Genomic DNA, 22,714 nt, shown 5'->3' on the forward strand with positions numbered 1-22,714 from the left:
TTTGACTCTGCACCAGTTTGTAATGTTGAAGTTATCCGTTTCTTCTTGTATATATATAATGTATAAGTATGCAAAGTGAGTGTGTGGCAACATCCCATAGACAGAGAGGAAGGATGACTATAACAGCAATGAACCGAACAACTAACAGACTGTGCAGTGGAGCAGAACTAAGCAGCTTCACACTGAGACTCAAAATGGACACCACAAATCATTGATTATTTCAGTCCTGACTTGAGTCCCTCTGTCTGAGGAGAATGTAATTTGTGGAGAATTGTCATTTTGTTATAGCCCTGGGAGTACAGTAGCAGAAATAAACATACAGCAAACCCTACAGCAACCGTCTTGTTTATGTAAAACTCCTTCTGATTATGTTGGCATGAATAATTAAGAGAAAAACAACTAGATGTCTTGAGGTCAAGTAATTGATTATCATCTCCGAGTCCATCCTGCACAGCAACAGGTGTTCGATATTTATATAAAGTTATACAAATTTATGCTAAATCTCAAGAGAATAATAATAATAATAATAATTAAAGCTGCAAGCAGCATTTACCGGGGTTCAAGCATTTAAGGCCTCTGAGGTAGTCACAGTCAGACACATGCACTGAAATTAAATGATTAAACTAGTTTTTCAGAGTTTAGATGTCATTTTCAGGTTTCACTGTAATCATAATGTGGCAAACATTTAAAAACTGATATATATGTATAAACAAAATGGAAAACTTTAACTCAATGAGATTTAAAATTTTGTAACTGTGTTTTTTGATTGTTTAGGCATGAATTAATGAATCCTTTCAACAGTACTGTTTAACTTAGCTGAATGAGCCCATTATTGGTCTTCCGCTGCCATCTAGTGGTTATAAATTGCATTTACTCAAACAACAATGTGTTTTTAAACATAACTGTTATAGTGTTATTTTTTTTTTTTGCCAAATCTCTCTTAAATTTTGCATGCTTGTTTAGAATGAAATTATGCATTGTTTTACAGTTTTGATAATTTGTGGGCTTTCTTGTTTGTATTAATAGGCCTTTGTGTACACTATGCAAATAACATATTATAAAATTACTGGTTTATAGTTGTCCAAATGCAATTGTTCAACATGTTTTTGATAATTATTGACCTTCAGAGTCTAGAGAATTGTACTTCAGTGGTGTTATTGATTTTCAGCTTAAACCCTATCACTAGTTTGCCAAAGTAACTTTTTAAAATAATCTTGAATATTTAATTAACAGCTTTATTGACAACATTGGTCCCAGAGGCAAAGTTGTTCAGAATGAGGAGATCTATCATATGATATGAAGATCTAGTGTTTTTGAGTGAATATATGAGCATTTTCAAACAATTTGAGGGCATTTACCATATAAATCTTTTGTTTTGAGACCTTTTCTACTGTTATAGCGCCACCTATGGTCCGATCTTCATGAAACTTTGCATGCTTGTTAAGAGTCATCGGTTACATGATTTCACCAAGTTTCATAAAGTTTTGAGTTTTCGTTTAGGTTTTATAGGCTTTGGGGTGTGTTTGGCCACGCCCCTTTTCTAAATTACCCCTTTAAAGCCAACCAAAGTACAAAATTCAACATTTTTTTGATAATTATTGATCTAGAGAGTCCACAGAATATTACTGCAGTGGTTTGGTTCCAATCGGACAAAAAATCTAGGACTAGTTTGCAAAAGTAGCTTTATAACATATTTGTGAATAACAATTGAACGATTTGATTGACAGCAATGGTTCTTGAGGCAAAGTTGTGCATTATGAGGAGATCTATCAAATGATATGCTTATTGTGTTGATATGTGAAACACCACGTGATTACAGAGCCATAAAACTCGTCAGCGCCAACTAGTGGCCGATTTCTTTCAAAATTCTTACAGACCTTAAGGTTCATGAGTCGAACGTACCCAGCGAGTTTCGTTCCGATCAACATCTGTTAACCCTTTCAAATAGGTGGCTAAAAATTTTTGGCCAATGGCGGCCATGTTTTTTGAGATATGCAAATGTCCTCATAGGTACTTGTGCCCCTTCAGACCAAGACACTGCATACCAATTTTCAAGTCGATCGAGCCAACGGTTGCCTAGTTATAGCCATTTATGTGTTTTTTCTTTTTATAGCGCCCCCAAGTGGCAGAGGTGTGCAATTCTTTTTATTTGACCAAAGTTTTAGCTCATAAAAATCTTCAGCAAGTTTGGTTAAGATATCTCATTTCATTCATGAGTTATAGCCTGTTGCGTAAAATTGGTCCTCGACTTTCGAACATTTTGGCATCCCATTACGACAGTCAGTCGAAATTTCTACTTTTTTTTGATAATTATTGATATTCACTGGCCAGAGAACATTCCTGCAGTGGTTTGGTTCAGATTGGGCGAAAAACCTAGGACTAGTTCGCAAAAGTAGGTTTTGGACATACGTCAAATTTGCGAAAAAACGAGGCCTCCTAGACCCAAAATCAGAGTGACCGTTTTTCATTTCGCATGACCCAAGGATTCCAGAAATGTTAAATTTTTGGCTCTATTACAAGCGCTTTAGGAGCTATTAGCTAAAATGCATTTTCGATCACTGTAGCGCCCCCTATTGGCCAATTGGGCTGAGACTTTGATAGGTTCTCCCCAAATTGAGCTCTATCATCTGACCAAGTTTCAAGTCTCTAGGCCTTACGGTTTGGGCTGCACGTTCAGTTTTAGGGGAGAAGAATAATAATAATAATAATAAAAATCCTAACAGAAACAATAGGGTTTCAGCACTTCGTGCTTGAACCCCTAATAATATGATGTTCTAGGATAAACCAGGCAGAAGACTGGGTGTAAGGAACAGTTCTAGTCTAAACAGGAGCATGCACAAACAAAATATCAGATAATATAGACTGAAATTTTTTAAGAATCAGTAATGTAGAAGATACTGTAAATCAAAAACATCAGAAAGATCAGAGGAAGCAATAAACAAACATAATGATGAGATGTCAACATTATTAAAATTGCGGTAGGATATGACAGTCAGCAAATTTCTTATGTATAGGCAAACTAAAATTAAAGTAAATAACATTGTACATTGTAAATAAGATCAAATCAAGGATATGACCATGGAAATGTGTAGGAAAATGAACATGCTGAGACATATTAAAACAGGAGTACAAGAGAAGACATGGAACAGGAAAAAAAGTTTGAAAATGATTTAGGAGGATAATAAAGAGTGGTGAAAAATAAGAGAGTCAACCTTCAGTTAATATATTCATATGTATCAGTGTCATGGAAAATGATTCGGAGGTTATCACGGTAGACAGCGAGACCACCCTCTTTGCCATGCAGTCTTGGCCTGGACAAATGCTTATATCCATATGGCATCAGTATGTTTAACTGCGTGAAGTCGTCAAGGGTTTTTGCTATCATTTATGTTCTCTTATCTCATTTGTTATTTCCCAAAACTCTTCACAGATAACCTGGCAATCAAGAATTCTCAATTCTCTAGGACTTCTAATTTGTATTTCACTTTTCATTAGTCATAGTCACGACAATATTGATCAAACCCAATGACTTGAGTGGTAATGTTATGTTCTAAAACAGATAAATATTCTCCTCAAAGTTATTTACTGTAGCGATAATCACATCAATCCCTTCCAGAAAAACAAAGACAAATGTCCTATTCTTTCCACTGTCAAATCGTCCGCATGCAGCTGTGACTCAAGAGGTACTGCAGCCCAGACAAGAGCCAGATACGGTAATTAACGTGATGAGAAGCTGAGAGGAGGAAGCAACACTGTGTCATTCCTCAACTCGAGATTCACCCGATTCCACAACCCTCTCCTCTCTGCTGGCCTTTGCTATGCAAAACAGCTCACTGAATAATTCACAAAGTGCATTTTTATTCCAGCATCCGACATACTTCTCACAGCACTCTTAACAAAATAATGAAACCGAATATAATATAGATTGTTTTGTGTGTGTGTGTGTGTGTGTGTGTGTGTGTGTGTGTATGTGTGTGTGTTTGAAAGAAAGACATAATTTTTGTAGCAGTTTGCAGTTCCTCATAAGAGCAAGGGCAGATGAACATAGTTTCACTTCATTACCTTTCTCTGAGGAATTTCTACTAAACCACTCTAAGGCTGATGATGCAAGGGGCAACTTCATGTTGCCAGGCAATGTTGCCAAGTGATGTTGCCTGGGCACATTCCCATTAAGAATGGACAACAAATTTCTATGAAATTTAGGAACCCTACTGTGCCATTCCTGTTTAATGAATGCATGGTATTTTCACTACTGAATACCTAAGAGGGATACCATCTATAATGGGGTACCATCTATTAATGCCTCTCAAACTCTGGTGCAAGAGACGTGACCTACAGCTTATTTTTGTGTGGTGTGGTGTGTGTGTGTGTGTGTGTGTGTGTGTGTGTGTGTGTGTGTGTGTGTGTTTAAAGCAGTTAAATTAAATTAAATTAAAGCAGTACATTAATACAGAACTGTGATTAAACTGAAGGGTTTTAATGCATTGGCCTTGCCACACATACACATACAGTGGTGTTTAGTATGGTTACACTGTATATCTGTTATTCAATAAACCTTTGAAAAGTTAAAAAAAACTATTTCTGAAAAATCCTCAGAAACTATTTGCATGAAAATCAAATATAAATATCAAATAAAAAATTCTGCATAAATACAGAATACATTAAAAAGGAAGTGGGGGATGGGGAGTGGTGTTGGCACAGTGGTTAACCAGAAAAATAAAAAATGGCACATCATGGCGAAAAAGTTGCCGACCCCTCAGTGTGGTTAATTTGCATGAACAACATGCAAAATCTGCATGATGAAGTTTTTCGCCCTTACCCAAAACTCACAGTCGTGCGAAATTTCACGGATCAACAATAAATGCAACCAGATCTTAAATCTTTAAACTTTTAATTTGTCTAAATGTTTTTTTAGACAAATTTCTTAATTGCTATTGTTATTATTATTATTATTATTCATTTGACAAAAAAAAAAAAAAGAAAAGAAAAGAAAAACATACATATTGTGCATCATAATCACAAGCTGAATAACCACGTCAAAACCAGGGTTTTGGAAAACTACAAAAAAACAACAACATTAAATTATGGGATGTTGTGAATAAAACAATAGATTAACTGAAATTAGTAAACAACTACTATATAAATTACTGAATTATTACTAAATGAATAAAACAAAACTAAAACGTAAAACTATACAGACATATTTAAAAATAAACACCACAAAATTACTATAATTATAACAATATTTAAAATTACAAATTTAAATAACACTGCTTTAAACACACACATACAGACATGCACTACTTGGACCTGCTCATTAATTCGATGCACAAAGGATCAGATATGTCCTCCCCACCCAGTGCTCTGTTACGTGGGCAGATGGAGAGAGGGCCCCACTCTGAGCAGGACTCATCTGTCTACTTTGTGAGTTACAGTACCAAGCCCCTCTCTACTCTGAAACCAACTGGGCAAACACTGCAAGAGGAGCTATTTTTGAGTTGGATGCTACTGACAGTGGCCCGTGTAATGGCTGTCTGCTGATACCGTTCCACATGAAAGGATGGGAAGCTGCTGGGACATGCACAGAAAGCATACACATGGAGACAGACCACCTAGCCAAGTCCTTTAGCCTGTTTTCAATTTGTAATTATTGATTTTATTGTAATTGTGTACAAATATCATTATATGCATTTTTTTTAAAAATGAAAGGAAAAAGGAGGAAATCATTCACTTGGTGGGAACCGACCCCTGTAAATGTTCTTATTCTGTAAGTCCTCATTAATTAAAAACACTGATAACTCCCTCCTAACAAACAGGTGTAGGAATGCCATTATATGGATGGCCAATAAAAATGCTACCATCATTTCCACTAATCTTCTATATTATTTAGTACCTCATCACAAAGAGCTTTTTCCATTTTATGTGAAGGAGGTTCGTTCATTTAGCGGAGTCTCCTCATGAATGCTCCCTTTCAAGGGCAAGTGGATTATTCTGTTATCCATAATGTGTCACATGAAGTACCCTCAAGGACCTACAGTTTACAAAACACAGTGACATTCTATATGTTTGATGGCTTATATCCTAAACAGAGGTTATTTATATATATCACCAGCTGGAGAACACCGACCACTTCGAGGCATACAGACGTCGTGTCGACGGAGCTCTAGCCTGAGTGATGGTATTCAGCACTCCCACTGCGAGATCAGCGGGTAACCTTTGAGCGCCCACACATGGAGGGACCACAACTCCGGTTGAGGGTGCCAAATCGAGCCCCTGGCCTGCGAGAGGAGGTCCCTCCTCAACGGTACTGGCCATGGGGCGACATCTGCTAACTGCATCAAATCTGGGAACCATCGTTGGTTCCTCAAAAGAGGTGCTACAAGCAGTATTGAACATCTCGTTTGTCTCACCCGTTCTATCACCTGCGGAAGGAGGGAGACGGTAGGGAAAGCATAAAGCGGGCAGCACGGCCATTCCCGTGACAGCGCACTTTCGTTCTTGGAAAAGAACGCAGGGCAGTGAGCATTTTCGTGGGACGCGAAGAGGTCCACCTCCGCCCTACCAAATCTCTCCCACAAAAGCCGGACTGTTTGCGGGTGTAGAGACCATTCGCCTGTAGGAACATTGCCTCTGGACAGCCTGTCTGGACCCAGATTCTGTAGCCCAGGCACATGCACTGCCCTCAGCGAACGCATGTCGCGCTGAGCCCAAACCAGGAGGCGTTCCGCTAGCCTGTACAGGTTTCAGGACCCGAGACCGCCCTGGCGATTTATGTAGGACACCACAGACATGTTGCCCGAACGGACTAAGACGTGGTGATCCTTGATTTGGGGACAAAAGCGCATCAGCGCGTTCTCCACTGCCAGCATTTCCAGACAGTTGATATGATGGAGCTTTTCCCGTTCTGACCATAGGCCAAAGGACGGTCTGCCCTCGAGCAGCGCTCCCCATCCCGAAGTGGAGGCGTCCGTCGACACCATCTTCACATTCGGGGAAGTCCCCAGGCTTACAGCTGATCGGTACCAACCGTTCGCTGTCCAAGGTGCATGAGCTGTGATACAGCTCTGATTGACCTTGAGATGCAGCCGGCCAGACGGCCACGCTCTGCGCGGCACCCGCGTCTTCAGCCAGAACTGCAGGGGGCGCATGCGGAGCAGGCCCAGCTGCAGAGGCGGAAAATGCTGAGGCCATGAGGCCCAGCATCTTCTGACAGTGTTTGAGCGACACGGTCGCGCCGCAGCGGAAAGAACTCGCTGCGCGCTGAATGCCCATCACGCGCTGTGGTGACAGCCGCGCCGTCATGGAACACGAGTTCAGAACTATACCCAGAAACAGAATCGTCTGACTGGGATTCAGCGAACTCTTCGCCCAATTGACACTGAGCTTCTTGAGGTGATCGAGTAAAACGGCCCTGTGGTCCACGAGCTCGGCTCGTGATCGGGTCAGAACCAGCCAGTCGTCCAAATAATCTAGCACTCGCATGTCTCTCTGTCTGAGAGGAGCGAGCGCTGCATCCATGCACCTCGTAAACGTACGAGGAGCCACGGAGGACTGTAAACTGGTATGCATGGCCTTCGAAGGCGAATCTCAAATATCGCCTGTGGTTTGACGCTATCTGTATTTGAAAATACGCGTCCCTCAGATCTATTGACATGAACCAGTCCCCTCTGCGAATCTGCGCGAGGAGTTTCCTGGTCGTAAGCATTTTGAAACTGTGTTTCATCAATGCCTTGTTCAGCTGTCTTAGATCCAGTATGGGCCTGAGACCCCCGTCTCTCTTGGGCACCAGAAAGTATCTGCTGTACAGCCCCCCCCTCGCTTTGAGCTTGAGACACAGGCTCTACAGCCCCTTTGCTCAACAGTTTTGATATTTCGGCCCGAAGTATATGTGCTACTTCTGTTTTGACCGTAGTTTCGACGCGCGCTGAAAAGCACGGAGGGCGTCGAAAAAAACTGTAGCGAGTAGCCTCTCTTTATAATGCCTAGCACCCAATCCGAAACCCCTGGAAGCGCTGACCATGCATCTGCATGAATGGCTAAGGGCTGGATGCGAAGCACGCTCTGTTGACCGGGCAACGGCGGCGCTCGGGTGTGCTGCGCATTTGAGGCGGGGAGCGCGCTGATCACAGCGGGCAGATCGCTCCTCCTCGACCCCGTCCCGGCGCTTAACCGACTGGGGGAAGGCTGAGCAGGTCCCGTGGGACTCGATATGTCTGCGAGTAACTGTGGGCTGCATATGTGCACATTTACCACTTTCAACTCGCTGTCTGCCTGTGCAGAGCGTACGTGCACGGGCCTCGTTTTTACAGAAGCCACGCGCCGTATGTGACATAGTGTATGTGGGCACTGGGGAGTGGGCACGTTTACTATGCGGCGCGCTCGACCGATCTGTGTCGATCTTATGTGCGCGAGCCCTGTGTGCAGGGCTGTGCTTACATGTGGAGATGGGCACTGAGGAGTGGGCATCGTCACTGCATTTATAGCACCATCGGCCGTGAACGGACGAGCGTGCACGGGTTTTGTTTTTACAGAAACCACATGACGCGTGTGACATAGTAATTGTGGGCACTGAGGGGTGGGCACGCTTACTATGCAGTGTGCGCGATCGACTTGAGTCACTTTTATGGGCGCAGGCCCTGTGTGCAGGGCTGTGCTTACATGTGGAGATGGGCACTGAGGAGTGGGCATCGTCACTACATTTATAGCACCATCGGCCGTTGCCGGACGAACGTGCACGGGTTTCGTTTTTACAGAAACCACATGACGCATGTGACATAGTGATTGTGGGCACTGAGGAGTGGGCACGTCTACTATGTAGTGCGCGTGATCGACTTGAGTCGCTTTTATGGGCGCGAGCCCTGTGTGAAGGGCTGTGCTTATATGTGGAGATGGGCACTGAGCAGTGGGCATCGTCACTACATTTATAGCACCATCGGCCGTGGCCGGGACACCAGAAATTACACCTTTTTCGGGAAATATCTGGGTAGCCATGATAACGGTTTTTGTGTGCAGGCAAGCGGGCAACGACCGGTAGAGCGAGAACGGGGGTCTCGAGCTGCGTTGCTGAAGCTGTTGTGATAATGGCTTTTGTGTGCAGGCAAGCGGGCAACTGTGCAGGCTTGCGCATTGCAGAAAATGCTGAGACAGTCACAATTCCTGGAACTGAAACAGCGGCGCGCTTGGGTGAGAGCTCGGCCACAGCGGAACTCGTACACCTGCGCTTCGATGAAACAGCCATCGTTAGTAGTGCTGACGCAGCGTCACACAGCAGGCTTTAGATGGCAACACCGCTTTTGCCGCTGTCCAGCAGAGGGCGGACAAAGGTGCGTCGCTATCGCCTGTTCCACCGGCGGAAGTGAGTGGTAGTTCCTGTTTTTAGCATCATCAGTGTGGAGAATGCTAGTGAGACAGACGAACGAGTTCGCGCTGAATATGGAGCGTTCCAAGCCTTCGCCACCTCTTCGTGAAGCTCAGGAAGAAATGAGGCGGGCTTTGAGAAGTACGCTCATCTGAAAGGGAAATACCATCCAGCCGGGAACGAGAGGGGGGGCGCTGGTGCAAACCACTCGCGGCCGAGACTCATCGGGGCCAACACGAGCATTCGCCCCGGCTCTTTCTCGATGTAAGCTCGTCTGCTGGGCTTCTGAGCAGAAGGCGCAAGATCCTCGGAGCTCGCCCAGCCCTCACTGCCCGAAGCTAGCAGAGAGCGCGTGTCCTCTTCCCCTGACGGGGACCTGAGATCGACTTCCTCGGACGACGCGCCGGCAAACCGCGGGCACTGCCCACCGGGAAGCGATGCAGGGGGGGCCAGTGAAGCAGGGCGAACCAGCAAGCTCGGTTGAGCTGAAGACAGTTCCGGAATCCGCTGGAAGCGATGCTTTTACGGCGCCTCAGCGCAGCAGAGAATGCAGGCTCAGAGAAAAAGGCCAGGCGAGTCCTCAGAGTCACCATGGCAACAGCTCACAGTGGGGGCATCCGCCGTCAGCGAGCGCGAGCGCTGCATGATCTTCACCCAGGCAGGAGACACAGATGAAGTACCGGTCTCCCTCGCTGAGTGGGGCTCTGACGAGCCGCAGGAAGGCATCTTAAAAAAGACGCGAGCTCTTTTACGAGTGTGTGTCGCAGGGCGAACACACACACACACATAAAGAACAGCTTGGATATAACAGAATTGAAAGGATATAGGCGCCGGATAGCGCAGCAGGAACGGCAGTGGAAGGCGGCGATGCCAGCAGCTTCAGAATGGCTCGTCCTGCTGATGTGCTTTCTCAGACGGCGCTTGCTTCCTTCGTGATCCAGCGATGCGTGAGCTTCGCTGAAGAGATGAAAAATCAGGTGAGTTAGCCTTTTCGAGCTCCTTTTATAGGTTGGGCCACACCCGTTTCGGCGGGAAGTGGCAAGAAGGTCGCGAAGCGCCCTCATTGGTCTGATGTTGCATCAGCCCGCGCTCGATAGGATGTGCAGTTGCCGCAGAACAAGCCAATGAGCGAACGAGCCGTCTCGCCTATGGCTGTGTACTGCTGCAAATGCGCTTTACAAAAATACAAAATTAAGGATAATTTTTTGCTTCAGTATTTCGTGAAAAGAGACTTTTCCCGTAGCGTCTTAGCTAAGACGCAGTACGAGAGAGCTCTCGTAAGAGAACCTCCACCGGGCGCTCAGTGCTCATGTATCCGCCGAGAGCAGCCTCACCTCGGCTAGTGTTTCTGACATTTGCCGCTGGCTCTGATGTCTCTGTAGTGGTTAAAGATGAGGTAAAATTCATTTTGGGTAAATCTAACAGGCAATCTTTGGTCTCACGAACCTATTGTTTCTACCAGGTCATATTGTTTTGGCTGAGCACTAAGTTATGTTTAAAAATGACAAGGCAGTGGTGCTTGATAACATTTCGTTTTATTGTAATGCGTGTAACTTGTTGCATGGACCACATTTTAGTGAGCCTATAAATATTTTAAATTAAACAAAAGAGTCAATGCTGTTTGATATAATATTTTGTTTCACTGTTCACTGAACTACATTTTTGTGGTTATTAATGTTTAAATGAAAATGAAAAAAATGTTTGTTATCATATTTCGGCGTATTTCACGGAGTAGCCACAGCGAGCTGACTGACATTATCAAGTACACTGCTGTTCCATTTGCAGAATTAACGGACTTGCATCCTCCCGTCCTCAGGAGTTTGCACTCCCGAGTCGAACTTGCCAAGTCTGAACTACCAGGGATGCAAGTCCGATCTTTGCGTACTTGGTATTGAGAAACGGCTAAATACATTCTGGATTTGCCACCAAAAATATTTTATTTTCAGTTCAATTGTGCAATAATACTGTTGATCTACTAATGTCTAATTGATTCATTTTGTTGGTGATATTTGTCAGTTTGTAAACTTAAACCCCTGGTGAGCCAATAAAATTAAATAAATATCATAAACTTGCATGAGCTTAATTAGACTCTGTCCATTCAATTGGCAGGCAGCTAAAGGAAATTACCAAATATTGCAACACATGCTTCTGTATGCTTTAATTACATTAAGTGGAAGCTAATGCAAAAAATTATGGCATTAATATTAGGATTTGATTGCAAATTTAATAATAGCAAATGAGTAATTGCCTAAAAAAAATTCTGTGCAAGTGTAGGCAAATTAAACAAGGTATTTAAATACTTATAATAATTTAATTTAATAATTCATTACATTTATATAATGCTTTTCTAGGTACTCAAAGCGCTTTACATAGTAAGGGGTATCTCCTCATCCACCACCAGTGTGCAGCATCCACCTGGATGATGCGACGGCAGCCATAGTGCGCCAGAACGCCCACCACACACCAGCTTACTGGTGGAGAGGAGACAGAGTGATGAAGCCAATCAGCAGATATGGGGATTGTTAGGAGGCCATGATGGTCGGAGGCCAATGGGCGAATTTAGCCAGGATGCCGAGGTCACACCTCTACTCTTTTCGAAAGACATCCTGTGATTTCTAATGACCACAGAGAGTCAGGACCTCGGTTTAACGTCTCATCCGAAGGACGGTGCTTGTTGACAGTATAGTGTCCCCATCACTACACTGGGGAGCTAGGACCCACACAGACCACAGGTGAGCACCCCCTGCTCACCTCACCAGTTTAAAGTAAAAACAAAAAAGAATGTTGGTCTTAAAAGACTACACTCAACTCCAAGTTTATGACATTACTTTGCCCTCTTCTTGACAGCTTCTATATTAAGTCGTTCAGAGGTGTCAGTCAAATTTGTGCCATGCTTCTCCCACCCATGTCAGCTCTTATAACTTTTTCTCTTATGACCCTGATACTTTAAAGTAAAAAGGGAGAGAGGATGAAAGAATAATAACTATGATTAGTCATACAATTTCCCTACAGATTTTGACGCAAAGAGAAAATTTTATATTAAAGCAAAATAACTTTTAGCATAATGTGGATCAAGAGAACAGGTCTCTTAAGAATAAATTCACAGAAAAATGCAGGGAACACTGATATGTTTCCCATTTTACTTTGTAAACTATGATCGGAAAAGCATTGCCACAATCTGAAAAAAGGCAAAAAGAGCAATACTGTATATTGAGGGCATTTAAATAATTAAATAGCATCTGAATCCCTCTGAACATCCTATTATGATGGGGATGGGAACATGAGCACATCACTACTTCAAAGACTTCAGTCCTGTGTAATAGGCCTTATTCACTGTAGTGTAGCACCTCCTGTACAAAATCTTAGCTGGAGAATGACAATGCGGTAAGGTATTTTTCGAAATTCTACAAAGCCTTGTTCATTTAAAACTTGAAATAACTACTTAATGGCTCACCTATCTACGTAACTTGCATGTTCTACACATGAATAAAAAACAATTTCAAATAGATATGTGAAAGTATTACTTTCTGAAAACAGTATGCTTGAAGTTAGCCTCTGAAAAACTTTCTTCAAAGCCTTTGAAGAAACAATCTTTAAATAGCTTAATCTGCACTTTGGAAGAATTTCATTGTTTGTGGAAATAAAAAGAATTTCTTCACATCATTTTTCCTGGTTTTGTGGAGTGCTCTGTGAGGTTACCAGAGAGTGGTTAATGAGTTAGAGGAGAACACTTAAAAAAATCCTCGCTGTAGGAGAAAATCTCTCTAATGCATTTCACAATGCGCCACAGCATCTAGAGAACGACAGCAAACCTGTCAGCTTTGGTTCTTGTAATAACTGCTCAGCTGAATCTGTCGGCTACTGAAATGTCAGTGGCAATATTGTTCATTCCAAGAGACCATCGCAATTTATGAAGAACCTCCCAGACTGTGTCCCCTTTGTGGCTGCCTGGCATGCCAAATGCTACAACTCTTTTTAATTCAGACGGTCAATGTCCATTGGAAGTTCAAATGTATAATCTTTTGACTGAGGAGTAGATATGACGGAAAGATGTTCCTAAATTGCTGTGAACCTCCTATGCAATATACAGTAATACTGAATACAGAGAGGATTCTTAAAAACATCATTTTAATTCTACTTCATTAACCTTTATTGTTCTGCCTTGACAAAAACATACACAGTAAAAAGAAGAGCCAAAAACTATAAAGAGAACATATGGAAGCCAATAGAATATTCAGACTTGTATCTTAAAATGCTATTCTGAATGTTGAATAAATAATTTAATGACTTACTATCAGAACACTGCAGACAGTTGAAGCCTGAACATCTGCTCAGCCAGAGGGTGAAGGAAAGGAAATGTCAACTTAAGGAACACTTGTCCTTGACTCCAAGATTGATCCCTAAATTGAGAGGTGGGAGAGTTCCATTCGCTCGTTATTGCTGTCACTGCCTCGCTATTGTGCAATGATGTCGCCACGGAAACAATCCCAGCCCAAATGAAGCATCAGTTATGCAAATGGCAGCAATTTTGTGTGAGTGGCAGATCGTCTTCCTGAAATGAGGATGGGCAAGGGATGAAAATGAAAAATGAAGGGGAGGGGAGAAGAGGAGAGCCAGCCAAGCTTGAAATGATTTAATTTAAGTGATGAAGGTTTGACTTTGATAAGTTAGCATTTTAAAAGTGGCCTCTGATCACTCCAGGGGTCCAGTGGTGAGGAAAATAGCACTAAAGCATGTGGGTATCAGTACCTGACAAGCTGATAGACGGTAACCTCTGCGAAACGTGAGTCACAGCTTGTAGTAAGATGTGCCTGCCTACTCGTCTCATGTTCTGTTTGACACAACCTGCTTGATTGTGCCTCCAAAGATTGCATGTATTGAGAAAGTGATGTTCAGCATCAGCAGTACAACACCATGAGTAAATAAGGTACAAAAAAATCACAGGAGGTATGTAAGTTGAACATATGACATATTAATTAGCTGGGGTATATCATCAAATTTAGATAATGTTAGCCTTAATACCACTTTCTGAATGTCACAAACATCAACAGGCACTGCTATGTGCCAAAACATTATAATTTTTTTCCCTTGAGATAAAAGATGCTCAATATATTGGTGATCACATAATTGTTGGCAAATGCATTTCCTTTTTTTCCCCCAAAAAATAAAACATAACTGATTTCAAAGGCTGCACCCTCAGAAGGTTGCATTTGTTATCTTATTTCAGAAAAGTTACCATTACTGTATTAAATTACAGTAATTTACTCCACATAAGGAATTAGAGTCAGCATTTTAATAGTTGATTTTTGAAATTAGATGACATATGTAGCCAGAAATTGCTTTCTCTGGAAGGTACAGGCTTCGAAATGAGACACATGCAACCTGTCTTGAATGCAGAGTAATACAAAGAGTGAAATGTCCCAGCGTTATTAGACTGAATATGAGTACTCCTGGAATGCTGCACAATTTTTTTCTTCGCCAAATTTCAGGTGAAGAATGACTGTTTAAAATGTTTTGAGATCCAATTCACTTAAAGAATAAAAATTGTTGACTGAATACATACTGTGAAATCTGTATAGATTTATAATATCTCTACAGTCACTTGTTATAAGTTTGCTATGGTTTTGAAGTGTTACACATTTGTCATTTTGAGACTGAAGGCTTTTTGGCTTTGCTGTTTTTCTTTTTTTATTCTACCTTGTTAAACCTTGACATCGATGTTAGTTTGGCTGTTTGTTAAAAGAAGACAATAGGCCTTAAAAACTAAGTAAACATTCACACTGACAAGATGCTTAAAAACATTAATTTGCCTGCTCTATCTTCCCTGCAAAAATGTCTAACAGCCTGTTTTGAATCTATTTGAATATTGACAAGAAAAATATAACTTGCTTATTCAGATACACATTGCTGTAAATCCTGTGCACAATAAATATTCCAAGAAAAATAATAAAAAAAATAGCAAATGTAACCTCTCAAAGGTTCAACCCATTCTAAACGATATGGCAAAATGTAAAAAGAATGAGACAATCTTTCCATAACATTTTCACTATACTTAGTAAAAATTAGTAATAGAACTGCACAAAAAAAAAAAAAAATAGAACAAAAAATGTCTGCTCTGCACATGATCTCACTTATAAATATAAATCTCCATTATGAGTCCAGACAGTTTTGCATACATTACATCTTAAATTCTCTTAAAAATTGCTAGAAAAGAACTACTGTTAAAACATTATACAGCTGAAATATTTATTGGTTTTAGTCAGTAAATTATCAAGGCATGGAAAAAAGTTCATAAGTGGATTTATACTCATTAAATATGGCTGTTAATATTTAATGGAATCAGTATTAATTCCCTAAATGTATGCAGTTCTGTGCCAACACTTTATGGATTATTCATCCTGGTAATATTACTCCAGCATAACCCCAGGTTGTGCCTCGTTCTCATTTTCCATAATCTCACCATCTTTTCAGTGATTCAGTGAGGTTCTACAGTGCCTTTGAACATAGTTAAGGATGGTGGACTTCATAAGAGAAAGGTAAGATGAGAGTGAAGCATAAATTTATAGTAACTTTTATTCCAGTCAAATATAATTTTACGTGGAGTTCACTATGACTAGATTATAATAAAATCTACAAGAGGAAGTACACTGTTCTTAATAGCCTTGAAAAAGCCCAGAGGGATTTAATACATTTCTTAAGTGGATGGCAGCACATACTCTTTCAAACATCTTTACGTGCACACAGTTTGTATTTTGACATGAATGGTGTTAAATACATTATATAATGACGATTAAGACTTAATTTGTATTTTCTCACCACATCTATCAAAGACATTAAATATTCAGTCATAAGCTTTTTAACTCTAGCATCAGATTGCCAACATAATTCCTCCATATCAAGATCACATACTGCATTTCAACATCTTCCTGGTGTTTCACAGCTGTGCCTTTCATCTTGTTACTGACTGAATATTGGACTCACTTCTGGCTAAATAAAAATGTGTCCCTCCTACCTCTTAGATGATGTGCTGGAACGTAGCATTGGCTACATTTAAAAGGAATTATAGCTGAACCCTGCAGGCCTGGCAACCATATCAGCATTTTTACAGCTCTGCAGCTCTCTCTGAGCCAGAGCTCAGCTCCAGGGGTTACAGTCCCTTCAGAGACCCCACACACCCAGAAACACAGAGAAAGAACAAGAAAAAGTGTACAAGGGAGTCAAATGGCCTTCCAAACAAAAAAAAGTTTGATTAATTAGATAAATTTGATTCTTTGGAATGTAACAACTCTATTTGCGACCACTGCTTCAGCTGATTTAAATCAACTGAATTGGAACTAAATGGAACTGAGAGTTTTGACTGGCTTCTACATTAGGCACTGACACACACAACCTTTGAACAATGCCGCTTCCTTCTGCTTTCAGAGAAAAATCAAAAGAAAGACTGTGTGTACTAGACCTCACTGATGAAGATCACTGAAATCATTGTCCTATTCATTTTATCACCTCACCAGTAGCCTGGGTTTTGGGGCGACTACCGTACTTAATTAGGAACAAAAAATAATGGCTTGAACCAAGCTACTTAGGTGTTACATAATAACACAGTATTTTATAATGATTTGCTGTTCAATAGCAGTTAATCTATCAGAATTTTGCCACCTTCTTAATAACTGCTATGATGCTACACTAGGAAATGGCTGTCAAAAATCTTACACAAGCCGATACACAACCGCAGTCTTAATTTCATTTAGTTTCATCTAGTCCAGTGGTTATCAAACCTCTCCATGAAGTACCCCCAGCACTGCACATTTTGTATGTCTACCTATATCTGACACACCCACCTCAGGTCTTGCAGTCTCCACTAAGGAGCTGATGAGTTGAATCAAGTGTGACAGATGAGGGAGACATGCAAAACGTGCAGGGCTGGGGGTATTCCATGATCGGTTTGAGAACCACTGAACTAGTCAAATCAATAGCAGAGGGAAAACCAATCTTTGAAACAAAGAACTCAATAAACTCAATTCCTTCTTAAAGCAAACATGTTCAAACCTTTGTCTTCAAGAAAAATACAATTTCCCAGAAGATGGCAGTTGGTTACCCTGATCTCTTTATTCTTCTCCTCATTAAACTAGCATCTGCCAAGGGATGGGGTACTCCCCTACACCCTTTCTCCCATAGGCCATCTGCTTCCTAAACTACACAAACACACTTATACTCAGTCTAGCTAAAACCCTGTGCATTTTTAATGAGGTCTGCCACTGAGAATAACAGCTTGTGGGGCTACAGTGGCCGGGGGCAGGACCCTCTGGCTGAACAAGAGTGATCTCATCTCTCTAGCCTTGCCAGAAAACACTAGGTCTACAGGGAAGGATCAGCAACACCCTTTGTAATTGCTCTGTGCTATGGGCCTCTTTAAAGCTCAGTGACACTATGAGAAAGGAGGAGGAGGAATAAGAAAATGAAATATGGTCGATAAAGCAGAGAAAAAATGTGTAAATCGGGACAAAGTGGGCTAAATGTACGCATAGGTGACCAACATTTTTCAGCTGACATAACCAGTAATTATGTTTCTCCAGTCATGCAGCTGATACTACAAGCTAATGGGCCTTATGTTCTGAGATTTATTACTGCAAACTGAAAGAAATTCTTTTACTTCTTAGACATTTTAACATCTTAAAATGTCTGTGTTGTCTGAGCTGTGCCTGTGGTAAAAACAACCAAGATGAACCTGAACGCTGAATTTGCAGATGGCAATGTTTAATAGACGACATTGGTTTGGTTGTAAATGTTGCTGTCATTTCCAACCTTGTACACATCAACATCGACGTCAGGTGTGCCCTGAAGGGTGAGTAGCCTTATGAATATGTAAATATTTACAGTGAGATAAACAGATAGAGAGGAAGAGACTAATGACAGAGAGAGGAGAGTCTACTAAAAGAAAAATAACAATGTGAATTATTATTCTCAACATTATCTTAATCTCAACACATATATCTGACGAAAACAACAACAAAAACATTTCTGAGAGTTCAAGATATTCAGAATCTTAAATTTGTATACCTTTTAAAGAGACTGTTCACTCTAAAGGGATTGTTAATCCAAAAATAAAAATCCTATCACACAGACTGGTACATTTGATTTTCTTTATATGGACAACAGACAAGACCATTTTTTCCACGAAAAAAAAAACATATATAAACTAACGTGAGCAGCACAACTTTAACATGCCACTTTTGATACACACATTCAACTGGTGCCTTGAACTCCAGCTCCACCGAGACTTCAAGATGTGTTACACAGTATGTGGAAAGATACATTCACATAGGGAACAAGAGTGAATCAAAAAATCAGTTATGTACACCTTACAGGCATAATGAGTGAGGAGTAAGGCTTGATCTTGATTAACAGGAAATTAAGGCAAGGGAAGGGAAGCAAAGCTCTGGTTTGTCTATTGTTATTTTGCCTTTTCTCTCTATTCCACACACTGCCAAGCCTCCTAATTCATGGGTGAAGGAGAAGTCGCTGAGATCATCTTCATGTCCTTACCTAAGGGCATAATGAAGGGCTCTACTCTGACTTGATTCATTAGGACTCATGTAGCCTCTCGCTATGCTGTGCACTTATGTGTGCACAAGTAAAACTGACTGGCCTCCAGTGAAGGACGGCCAATGATGAATGGAGTGCACGGGCAGAATTCGCACTCAGTGTTTGTGTAATATGAAAATGGGACAAAATGTTGCATGAACAGAATTGAGGGCAACCAGATGAGATGAAAGACTTTACCAGGATACCAATCCAAAATACATTGTAGAAAAGGCAATACAACAAATACAAAGAGAAAAAAGTCAGAAATAAATCGCCACCAGTTAGAGAAACGTATTTGTTTTATATTTGGGACTCCATAAAGAAGGAATACGTCTGATACTTCAAATGTCAAGTATTTTTCACGCTATTAAAATGCCATTCTGAAACAAAATGATTGCTAAACAATATTTCAATTATAAAGAGTGAGAGAGTACAAAAGAAGCCTCAGGCTAACGAACTCACTTTTTCACGGCTCTCCGTGCGGTGATGCTGGCGACGATGATGCTCTCGGGTCTCGGCATTGCCACGGCTTTGAACGTGCCCTTCCAGAACTTCTCAAAAAGCTGCTTCTCTCCTTGAAGTACACCGGCCATGGCGTCAAGATGTTCTGGGGTGAACTGAGAAGAACTGGTTCGGATTTGTGCAGTAGTTTCGATGTATCCTCTCACGGTCGTTTTGGTTGGCTACTGTGTGTAGGCGGCTGCACGAGGGAGCTGTCCAAGTTCTGAAACCAACGGTTTGTCTGAAGGAATCCTTTTCTCAATGTTTGTATTTTTCTTACGTGAAAGAGTCCGTTTTAAGTTCTTTTAAGAGTCCGTTTTTACGTTTCCCCCGTGGGTTTCATGCCGACGGCGACCGTTAAAACGGCCAGATTCTATTTATTGGCTCGGCGTCCCCTCTCGCGCTTCCCGCTTTCAAATCAGTTTAAGAGTCGGAGCTCGCGAGCTAATTCCCTTTGCAGAAAATTCACAATATCCACTGAACTCCTGTCGGTTAGAAATGACATAAATCAGCGTGTATAGGTCCAAGTACCCGCGTTTTTTGAGTATTTATGTGAACGGAAGAGTTGGACGAGTGTGACAACCTCAGCAGATGGTGGCTCGCTCGTTCGCGCACGTTGCGATGTGAAGAACTCAGCTGATGGTGGCTCGTTTTTGTTGCGCGCACCTTGTGACGTTAAAGAAGAGGAGACTGGCGTGCTATAGGTCACAGGGAGCGTGACCATCCTTCCATGCTCGTCCTCTCTCTCTCGCGTTCTCTGATTTGAACAAAAGACTGTGCCTGTTGTCTAAATCAGCATAAAAAAAGAGGCAGGTGTCAGGCACAATACTTCTGAGGTAAAGCATTTCCCCCTCATCAGCCCTCGAGGCCCCACAGTGAACGATCCCCCTCCCTTTCCCAACAACCACCTGTCACCCCACCTGCACCTGCAGAGTGCACAGGTGATGGTAGTACAAACAAAAGCAAACCACCCTCCTCATTTTGTGCTTTTGTATCTGTAATAATAATACCTTTAATTTTTAGTCGCCTTTCGAGGCACTCAAGGACACTGTATACATTATAAAAGAAGTTTTAAGTTTTACAAAATATAAAACAATACAAAATACAGAACTATACAAAATACAACATTCAAATGAAACAATCAAAACACTAAAAGCTATTCTAAACCAATAGGTTCTGAGCTTTTAAAATGAATGTGCAGTGGCAAAGAATTCCATAAAACTTAAACTTAAAAAAAATTATTAGTCATCCATGCACTGACATCCTGCAAATATTAAGTGAGTTCTAAAGCAGGATGGGAAGTGTTGGGATAAATACAAATTATGGGATAAACACAATTGTGTATCGTCAGTGTAAAAATGGAAATTGATGCCATGTGTGGGGATTTTTTTTTTTCATGTGCAATTCATTCTTTCAATTTGAAAGACATCACTTATTCAAAAGTGTGGACACACATTAATTCTTTGTAATTATTGTTCACATTTAGAATAACTTTCAAAAGTAATTAAAGCTATAAAATATTGGTCAAATATTTACAAATATATATTTGTTTTAGCTCATTAATAGCTTTTAAGCATTTCCTTGAATTGGTCAAGTTCATGATAAATATACATTAAGATCATAACAAACAAAGCATTCTATGGCAGTCATGTGACTGATAAAGGTTCCTATTAAACTATGAACTTTATGATATCCTTCATTAATAACAAAACAACCATAACTTAACCTTTTTTCTTTCTTTCTTTTTTTTTTTAAACCGGGCAGGATGTACAGACTTTTTGTCAAATTTATATTGTAAAGCAACTTGTTCTTCACTAGTAATTAATAAAAGCCTGGATTAAATGTACCATATTTGTAAAAAAGTGACTGCATAGTATGAGCAAGCCAATGTTATTTTTTTAAACAAACTGGAAATGTTTAAATAAAAGCATGAAATTGAGTCCAAATGGTGTATAAAACTGCAAATAGTTAGAAATGGGATGACGCATCACTTTATATTTTTGCATTTACTGTATAATCATATTTAAATTTAACTATAATAATATCTATATATTACTATAAAAACTATAATAATATCTCAATGGTACTAAAATAACACGTAGAGAGATCTGTGCATTTCAGGAAAGTACAACTGAGGCCCAGTCATTATCCATTGTGAGTCGTCTTGTAGGGGGGAAAAATGCTGTTTGTTTGTTTTTTCATAAAATTACTCATGACATCTCATCATATTTCGCGTTCTCATATTATGAGGCATGGAGGTTTGGCTGTCATAGCGTCTCTATTTCCTCCCTGCTATCATGTCCATTAACACAGAAGCCTGGCTCTATTCCTGTCACCACATGAAACAGAATTGTGGGTAACTGCTCAATCCTGTCAGCTTTTGTTTAATTCCAGAAGTCAACATGTCAAGAGATGGGATGCTCCATATACAGCATAAGAACAGGGAAAAAGGCTACATAAATCACTGACAGAAATAAACTAGCACGAAACATCATTCTAGATAAAAACTGCCAGGGCAAGATGTTGATTCATATTTAATTTCCTTTGAGTGCAGTCCTGCATGAGATATTGCCCAAATGCAAATTAATTTAGATAACTTTATACCAATGACTGATAGAATGGACTGACATCATCTGATGCCATCTCTGGAGGGAGAAAAAAAACTCTTTTGTTACTCATTACTAATTTCATGTTGTAAACAGCCACATTAATTAGATTTCTGTTAGCAAGTTGTATTGCCAATTTAAAAATGTAGGTTTATTGAGGGTATAAACATTTTAATGTAAAGAAAATAGATTTCCCACTAATTCTTCCCTTCAGAAACATTTATATTTCAATATGCAAATGCTAAATATCAAATACTCAAAAATAGCATAACAAGATTACTGTAAAATAGACTGGATGGTGCTAATTACATACATAATTAAATCAAAGACGCAAAAATAGCCAAACAATCTGTAATGTCCTTAGCATGTTCTTTAATTACTACTTTTCACTGTGATTCACAGTCATGCACTTACTTACCCCCAGTCTGTTCTATAGAGGATAAATCATCTGGAATCAATAGCCCTTATCCACTGTCTACCCATGATCTCTATCATAGTGAACAAATTAAATTGTAGCTAAAGGCAATCAGTTAATGAACCAGCAGTCTTGGAGCTCATTCTGTATCTTTGTCTGTCTGAATGCCACTGGATGACTTTGCACTGACACTCTGATTAGATTATTCTGGAAGAGCATTATTCTGGAAATACACACAGTGGAATCCATAAC

At 40.7% G+C, this 22,714-nt stretch overlaps 1 protein-coding gene across 2 annotated transcripts in view; it reads right to left on the reverse strand.

The window, feature by feature from the left end:
* Positions 1-20,206, reverse strand: part of srrm4 (serine/arginine repetitive matrix 4) — a 114,803-nt gene extending 94,597 nt beyond the window's left edge. The window contains exon 1 of one of the 2 annotated variants that reach the window (XM_059548690.1): positions 19,403-20,206. In XM_059548690.1, the coding sequence (XP_059404673.1) occupies positions 19,403-19,533 (131 nt within the window). In that variant the 5' untranslated portion in view covers positions 19,534-20,206. The remainder of the gene's footprint in view (positions 1-19,402) is intronic. The other variant, XM_059548689.1, reaches the window with a different exon arrangement.
* Between the last annotated feature and the right edge of the window lie 2,508 nt (positions 20,207-22,714).

Source organism: Carassius carassius, chromosome 4 (assembly GCF_963082965.1).
Source record: "Carassius carassius chromosome 4, fCarCar2.1, whole genome shotgun sequence".
Classification (NCBI taxonomy): Eukaryota; Metazoa; Chordata; class Actinopteri; order Cypriniformes; family Cyprinidae; genus Carassius; species Carassius carassius.